This window comes from Tupaia chinensis, unplaced genomic scaffold, assembly GCF_000334495.1.
Source record: "Tupaia chinensis unplaced genomic scaffold, TupChi_1.0 Scaffold138441_1, whole genome shotgun sequence".
Taxonomy (NCBI): Eukaryota; Metazoa; Chordata; class Mammalia; order Scandentia; family Tupaiidae; genus Tupaia; species Tupaia belangeri.
The window spans coordinates 377,932-386,546 of NW_006198338.1; the positions used below are offsets into that span (position 1 = coordinate 377,932).

Sequence of the window (8,615 nt, forward strand, 5' to 3'; positions counted from 1 at the left end):
ATGCCTGACCATGGTTCAAGTCCCAGACCTGGCAGCTTGCTTTCTCACTTTCCCTCTCTCTATCTCTCTCTCTCTGGTGAAAAATTAATAATATAATAAATGAAATTAAATAAATATTTCTATAAAAATCATGACTTTCTTGTCTTTCATTTTCTTTCTTTTCCCTTTTCTTTTTGCTATAGGCTAAAAGAGCTTGTCATAGAGAGGCAGAGAGAGAGAGAGAGAGAGAGAGAGAGAGAAAGTTGAGAAATAATTCTCTCCTCTCCCCATCTTCAGCCTCCCTTCTCCTCTCCAGTCTGCTCTTGGGATTTTGGGGCACACATGCACATGTGTCAGTACAATTTTCAAGCCACCAGGTCCAGGATTTGAATTGCACAGTCAGCCATATAGTGTCCAGTGTCCACCTACTGGCCCCAAATCACAACTTGCTAAAACTGAAACAAGCAAAAATATAAGCTCTGAACAGACTCTGTCAAAAATATTTGAAGCCATAATTTGAAATCTCCCTACAGAGAAATCCCAGATGGCTTCAGTAATGAAATCGATCAAATACTTAAGGAGGAAATAATCATTTCTTTTTCTCTTTTTGGAGAGGTTTTTGCTATAGGGTGCGTGCACTTGCCAAACAGACAGAGAGAGACAGAGAGACAGAAAGCGAGAAATCACCCCCCAGGGGGGATGGCCATGCTGCAATCCCTTCTCCTCCATTCTCCTCTCGGGATCTTGGGCACGTACGCACACGGGATCTTGGGCACGTACGCACACGCGCCCAGTATGAGTTCAAGCCACTGGGTCCAGGACTCTAACCGCAGTCGACTACATGGGAGTCCAGCGACATAGCCATTACACTAACTGCTGGTCCCAGAAATAATAATTTTTTTTACACAAATTATTTCAAAGAATAGAGGAAAAGGGAGTACTTTCCAATACATTTTAGAAGCCCAAAACCTAAGGTATTATAAAAAAGGAAAATTGTAGGATAATATCTTTCATGAACAGAGATATGAAAGTCCCAAGAAAACTCAGTTATTTATTAAAATGACTGTGACCAAGTGGTCTTTTCTTTTTCCCTCAAGGAAATGTAATAGATTTCAGATTGAAAAATTAATTGGTGCAATTCACCAAAGTAAGAACATAATGAAGAAAAACCATATGATTTCCTCAATAGATAAAGAAATAAAGAAAAAGCTTTCGATAGATGTTAAATTCATAGGGCCAACTGGTGTCAGGGTGGTTAAGGCAGCTAGATTCCATATGATCAACTGCACAGTTCGAGTCCCAGGCCTGGTGATTTGAAAAGCGTGTTGGGTATGTGAACGTGCCTGAAATCTCAAGAAGAGAGTAGAGGAGAAGGGATTGCAGCATTGCCATCCTTTCTTTTTTTTTTCTTTTTTTCTTTTTTTTTTTTTTTGGAGAGATTTTCACTGTAGGGCGCGTGCGCTCGCCAGACAGACAGAGAGAGACATAGAGACAGAAAGCGAGAAATCACCCCCCAGGGGGGATGGTCACGCCGCAATCCCTTCTCCTCCATTCTCCTCTCGGGATCTTGGGCACGCACGCACACGCGCCCGGCGTGAGTTTTAAGCCACTGGGTCCGGGACATGAACCGCGGTCGACTACGTGGGAGTCCAGCGACATAGCCATTATGCTAACTGCTGGTTCCCATTGCCATCCTTTCTTAAAGGTGCTTTCTCACTTTCCCTCTTTCTCTGTTGCTCTCCAGTGAGCACATGCAAACTTAGCAAATAAAAAATAAATTAAAGAATTGAATTCCTATATGATGACACTTAGAAAAACCAAGAGCGGCTTGTTTAATCTGTCAAGATTATATCAATAACCAAAATTCTACTGTAAACATACAGTGAAATATACAGACTATTTCCAGAAAAATAGTAGCAATATTTTTGAAAGATGAGATTAACTTGCAATAGTAGAGACTCATCAAATATCAGAAAATAAGTCTTGTGTCTATAACCAAAGTTCTAAGAGCGTCCCTTTGTGTAGCCTCAGAGTCCACTATGTCAATTTGGTCTCTTTAAAAAACAGTGGGAGGGGTCAGTTGGTGGCAGAGCTCTAAAACGTGATTCTACAAGACAGTCAATCCTGCATTGGATGGTTCCAAGCCTGTGTCTGGAGCCATCCCTGAATACACAATTCTATGCACGTGACCCAGGACTAGCCGAGGCTGGGAGTTGATCTCAGTTTGGACCTGGTTGGCATGCTTTATTTTTCTCTCTTGCTCATGGAGGAAATAGACTTTTAAAAATTATTAAAAAGACAAGAAGGATGACGAACGCAGGGCCTGCTTTGGGGTCTCACAAGATGTAGTCTGCACTGGAGGAGCGGGAAGAGTGCTGATAGAAGGATGATATCCTTTCAGAGGACTCCCGGGGAATCCGTCTTCCCACGAGGAAGAAGATGTAGCTGCAACTTTTCTGCAACACTTCTGCAACACTTTTCTTGAACTTCTCACCCATGAACGCGTAGATAACAGGGTTCACACAGCAGTGAGTGAAGGAAATGGTTTCTGTGGCATGGGTGGCAGAAATCAGCTGCTGGCTCACGACGCAGCCATCCAAGATGTGCAGGTTGTGCAGAGATGTGAGGAAGAGGACCAGGTTGAACGGGACCCAGAAGAGGAACGAGGCAATGACCACGATGAGCACCAGCTTGATGGCCTTGGTCTTGTTCTGGTTTTGGCAACTCTTCAGCTGGTGCAGGATGCTAATGTAGCAGAACATCAGGATGGTGAAGGGGATCAAGAGGCCCAAGATGTTCATTTCAAAGTGGGTGAAGATCTTCCACTTCAAGGTTTGCTGATTATAAAACGAGTAGCACTGTAGAACACCATCTTCAGACTCCACTTGGTAAAACACTAGCAATGGGCTGGAGGCCACAATGGCGGTCAGCCACACTGCCAGACTCAGGACTATGCCCTTCCTGGCTGTCCTCACTTTTATGGCATACACAGCGTGGACGATCGCCAGGTACCTGTCCACGCTCATGAGCGTGATGAAGAACATGCTGCTGAAGAAGCCAATGTAATAAAAACCAGAGACCACCTTGCACATTACAGTCCCGAACACCCACTGGTCTAGCTGGTAGTGGGTCTGGAAGGGGAAGGAGAAGACAAAAAGCAAGTCAGACAGGGCCAGGTTCAAGAGGTATATATCGGTGATGCTCCTCAGCTTCTTGCAGGCCACCAGAACCAGGATGACCAGGCTGTTCCCCAGAAGGCCGACTACAAACAGCAGGCAGTAAAGGACAGCAAGAAGCATCTTGCTGTCTCTCTGGATAAATTCCTCATCGCAGGGGCTCAAGGAGATATCGGGATAGTACTCGGTCAGTGTTGTCACGTTGGGCTGGAGTGTATAATCCATCAAGGCGGGGAAGCCTGGTCACAGAGACACATAAGAAAGATTCATTTCTTAAAAATATACATATATTTCTTTTTCTTTTTCTTTGGAGAGGTTTTTGCTCTAGGGCGCGTGCGTTCAGCAGACAGATAGAGACAGAGAGACAGAAAGCGAGAAATCACCCCCCAGGGGGCCTGATCACGCCCCCAAGGGGGGACGGCCATGCTGCAATCCCTTCTCCTCCATTCTCCTCTTGGGATCTTGGGCACACACGCACACAGGCCCGGTGTAAGTTTAAACCACCAGGTCCGGGATGCAAACTGTGGTCAACTACAGGGGAGTCCAGCAACATAGCCATTATGCTATCTGCTGGTCCCAATTTCTTAAAAATATTTTTTATTTTGGGGCCAGTAGGTGTCATGGTGGTTAAGGAACTGGACTCCCACATAGCTGAGCATGGTTCAAGTCCTGGACCCAGGAGCTTGAAAATCTCATCGGGCATGTGTGCCCAAGATCCACAGAGGAGAATGGAGGAGTAGGGATTGCGGTGTGGCTACCCCTCTGGGGAGGTGATTTCTTCCTCTCCCTCTCACTGTCTCTGTCTCTCTTACCAGCAAGCTCATGATTTAAAAAAAAAAATCAAGAGGAAGGCATGGACTGAATTATGTCCTCCCCAATTTCATATGTTGAAGCCCTAACCTTCAATGTGACTGTGTTTGGAGGTAGGGCATTTAAGGAGGTAAATAAGGTTAAATGAGGTCTAAAAGTGGGACCTTAGTCTGATAGGACCAGTATTTCTATAAGAAGAGAAAGAGGGGCTGGCAGGTGGCACGGTGGTTAAGAGACTGAACTCCAACGTGATGGACCATGGTTCGAGTCCCAGACTTGGTGGCTTGCCTTCTCACTTTCCCCTTCTCTCTGTTTCTCTCTGATCAAATAATAAAATAATAATAATTGGGAGGGCAGCAAATGCAAAGCACTCGTGTCACTGGACTCCTACATGGCCGACTGCAGTTCGAATCTCAGACGCAGTGGCTTCAAAATCATGCTGGGCACAAGTGCCTACATGCCCAAGATCCCAGGAGAATGGAGAAGGGATTGTGTTATGGTCATCCCCCCAGGGAGTGATTTCTCTTCCCCTCTCACTGTCTGTGTCTCTCTCCCTCTGGTGAACACACACACCCTAAGGCAAAAACCTCTCTTTTTTTGGAGAGGTTTTTGCTATAGGAAGCAAGAGCTTGCCCAAGAGACAGAGAGAAAGAAAGAGAGAAATCACCACCCCGGGAAGATGGCCATGCCGCAATCCCTTCTCCTCCATTTTCCTCCCAGGATCTTGGACATGCATGCACATGCGCCTGGCATGAGTTTAAGCCACCGGGTCAGAACTCGAACCGTGGTCAACTACATGAGAGTCCAGGGACACAGCCAGTATGCCAACTGCTGCTTCTAAGAAAAGCCAAGATGTACAAAGAATCATAAATACTCACAGTTCCCATAGTCCCACCACACAGAATTAGCGACTGCTGACACACCATGATTGTTTTGAGTCCTTTGTTCCTGTCTGCCTGCCTGCTTTTTGTCCTCCTTTCCTTCTTACCTCTCTCCCTCTTCTTTTTTCTTTCTCCTTTTTTTCTTTTCTCTTTCTTTCTTCCAAAATTGAGATGAATCTAAAGTTCCTTTAACTACACAACGTACCTCCACACCCCAGAAGCAACCACCAAAACCAGCAGAGGCGTGTTTAGATGCTCCACAGTTGCAGTCAGTATAGAAAGCATGAGGCTTCACCTCCCCTATAAAAGAACGAGCACACGGGAACCAGCAGTTAGCGTAATGGCTATGTCGCTGGACTCCCATGTAGTCGACCGCGGTTCGAGTCCCAGACCCGGTGGCTTAAAACTCACGCCGGGCGCGTGTGCATGCGTGCCCAAGATCCCGAGAGGAGAATGGAGGAGAAAGGATTGCGGTGTGACCATCCCCCCGGGGGGTGATTTCTCGCTTTCTGTCTCTATGTCTCTGTCTGTCTGGCGAGCACATGCGCCCTATAGCAAAAACCTCTCCAAAAAGAAAAAAAAAAGAGCACAGAACAGCTACGGCCACAGTGACTCCACCAGAGATGCCTGGCCCTCCAACCCCAGCTTTTCTGTCTGTCCTTTCTCAATCCAAAGCCCTTTTTCTCAAGGCCCCCCAACTCTTTGCTGCCAGGCTGCAGCAAGCAAGCAATTTTTTAAGAAATTAATTTCAGGAGACCAGCAGTTAGCATAATGGCTATGTCACTGAACTCCCATGTAGCCGACCATGGTTTGAATCCCTGACCCAGTGGCTTAAACTCACAGCGGATCTTGGGTGTGCGTGCCCAGATCCTGAGAGGAGAATGGAGGAGAAGGGATTGCAGTGTGGCCATCCCCCTTGGGGGGTGATTTCTCGCTTTCTGTCTCTCTGTCTCTCTCTCTGTCTTTCTGGCGAGCGTATGTGCCCTATGGCAAAAACCTCTCAAAAAAAAAAAGACAAAGAAATTAATCTCGGGGTCAGCAGGTGGTGTAGTAGTTAAGGGTGCTGGATTCCCACATGGTCGACCATGGTTCAAGTCCCAGACCTGGCGGCTTGCTTCCCTCTCTTTCTCCCTCTCTCTCTCTCTCACTGTGTCCCTCTCTGGTCAAATTAAAATAAATAAATTAATAAACAAATAAATGAAAGTTAAATAAAAATAATTCTTAAAAAAAGAAATTAGTTTCATATAAGTTTGTACCCAAAATTAATTTAAATAAAATACTTTCTCAATTATGGAGTTGGCCTTTAAGTCTTTTGTGGTCAGCGTCTCTAGAAACAACCGTCTCCTCTCCCACATCTTCCTTCCTTCTTATCTTTTACAGTTTTGTTCTTCTTAAGAGAGAATTTTTGCTATAGGAAGTGTGTGCTCACCACAAAGACAGAGAGAGACAGAGAGACAGAAAGCAAGAAATCAACTCCCCAGGGGTGATAGCCATGCTGCAATCCCTTCTCCTGCATTCCCCTCTTGGGATTTTGGGCATGCATGCACACGTGACTGGTGCGAGTTTGAAGCCGTCAGGTCTAGGACTTGAACCATGGTCGGCCACATGGGAGTCCAGCCACATAACCATTATGCCATCTGCTGGTCCCCTTTTGCAATTGTTTTTGAAAACAATTTTCAGTTCATCTTCCTTCTGTCCACTCCCTAATGCCCTATAATAAGAGTAGATTCTCGACCCATTCTCTTCCCCATCTCTTCCCTACTGACTCCCAAAGCATATTTCCCCATGCCCTCTTATTAATAAAACCCTTGAAAAGCATCAATAATACTTAATAGCATGGGGCCAGCAGGTGGCATGGTGGTTGAGGTGTCAGACTCCCACATGAGCAGCCACAGTTTGAGTCCTGGATCTGGTGGCTTGCTTTCTCACTTTCCCTTTCTCTGTCTTTCTCTGGTGAGTCCATGTGCATATAGCAAATCAAAAAATAATATAAATAAATAAATAAGTAAATAATACAAATTACTAAGGGGGTCAGGAATTTTGGATGGATTAATTCGCTGAATTAATTCTTATGAATCCCAGTGAAACGGGCAGCAGCATTTCCTTTCTACCTTCTGGAGTTAGAATTTGATCTGAATCTCGCAAAGTTAGGTAGCATGCCTAAAGTCACACCCTCTGAGATGACAGGCAAGACCTGAAATCACATCTGTCTATTCCAAAACCCTTTTCCATAATCCCATGTTTTGGGGATAGAAAAAAACAAACAAACAAAAAAAACTCCCATGTTTTGAAGTCTAAGCCACCTGACTTCCAAGTTCCAGGTGACCTTGTAGCGGGTCAACCCGAGCTGCTTTTTCAAGCTGAGCTTTGGGTGTCTCTTCTGTAAAAAGGGGCTGATAACAGCTTCAGGCTTTGGTAAGAATTGAGTGAGACGACTTAAGTTAGCATCTAGTCGGGGGCAGGAGTTTGCTTGCCAGCTTCCTTGTTCGAGAACAATATCCTTCAATAACTGCAGGTGCCCTTCAGTTACCTGACGGAGGAATTGGACCCAGCATGAGAACAGCTCTCTGTGATTCCTGATGATATGAAGGACCTTTTCTTTTTCTTTTTTGTCTTTTCTTTCTTTTTTTTTTAATTTGCTAAAGGATGCAAGTGCTTGCCAGAGAGAGATGGGGGAAGGGGGCATTGAGAAAGCACCCTCCATGGGGGATGGTCATGTTGCAATCTCTTCTCCATTTCTACCTCTTCTTGGGGTGTTTTCCAAGCCACTGGGCTCAGGACTTGAACTCCGCAGCTGGTCATATGGGATCCAGCTGCCTTAACCACCACATCACTGCCTGGCATTACCCTTTCTTATTTTCCTCCCCCCTCTTTTTTTTTTTTTGGAGAGGTTTTTGCTATAGGGCACGGGCGCTTGCCAGAAAGACAGAGAGAGACAGAGAGACAGAAAGCGAGAAATCACCCCCCAGAGGGGATGGTCACGCCGCAATCCCTTCTCCTCCATTCTCCTCTCGGGATCTTGGGCACGCAGGCATACGCACCCGGCATGAGTTTAAGCCACCGGGGCTGGGACACGAACCGTGGTCGACTACATGGGAGTCCAGCGACATAGCCATTACGCCAACTACTGGTCCCATTTATCTCCCCACTCTTATAGGAGCTTTGACTCTCTCCTAATGTCCTACAGAGAGAATGGCATGGCTTGCTCCCCCTGGCTAGAGTCACCGACAACCACTGACACATGTGGGGCTTATGGCCTCTGGAGACATGCAAAGATTAACACTAAAATGTCACCTTTTGTGACAGACCTCTGAAATACTGGCTTTCTTTTTGCCTCCCACTAGGACATAAGAGTGCCCCAGTAGACTCACGCCCTTCCATCCTAAGAATTCTTATTAAAACATACCTTAATTAGCACCTTGTTCTCGAGGTCTTGGTGGTTGCTGCCTCCTTCCTCCCAGTCTGCACCTTATGGCAGCAGGTGCAGCTAGGTACAGCACTCAGCTACACATATCCTCGGGTGATGAGGTGCAAGCTCCGCCCTCAGCACCTAGTGGAGTCTGCATCACATAACAAAGGGATACTTGCTTCTTCCTCTTCTTCTCCTCCTTCTCCTCCTCCTTCTCCTCCTCCTTTTTCTTCTTCTCCTTCTTCTTCTTCTTCTCCTTCTTCTCCTTCTCCTCCTCCTTCTTCTCCTCCTCCCTCTTCTTCTCCTTCTTCTCCTTCTCCTCCTCCTCCCCTCCTCCTTCTTCTTCTTTTTCTCCTCTTT

General features: G+C 46.0%; 1 protein-coding gene across 2 annotated transcripts; it reads right to left on the minus strand.

The window, feature by feature from the left end:
* Positions 1-1,815: 1,815 nt before the first annotated feature.
* Positions 1,816-8,376, minus strand: CCR8 (C-C motif chemokine receptor 8). Of its 2 annotated transcripts, XM_006161339.2 has the most exons (3): positions 8,253-8,376; positions 5,052-5,146; positions 1,816-3,394 (listed from the first exon to the last, which is right to left on the minus strand). In XM_006161339.2, the coding sequence occupies exon 3, from the start codon at positions 3,378-3,380 to the stop codon at positions 2,316-2,318; it is 1,065 nt and encodes a 354-aa protein (XP_006161401.1). In that variant the 5' UTR covers positions 3,381-3,394; positions 5,052-5,146; positions 8,253-8,376; the 3' UTR covers positions 1,816-2,315. The 2 variants fall into 2 exon arrangements, with proteins under 2 accessions (XP_006161401.1, XP_006161402.1); XM_006161340.2 differs by lacking the exon at positions 5,052-5,146.
* Positions 8,377-8,615: the final 239 nt, after the last annotated feature.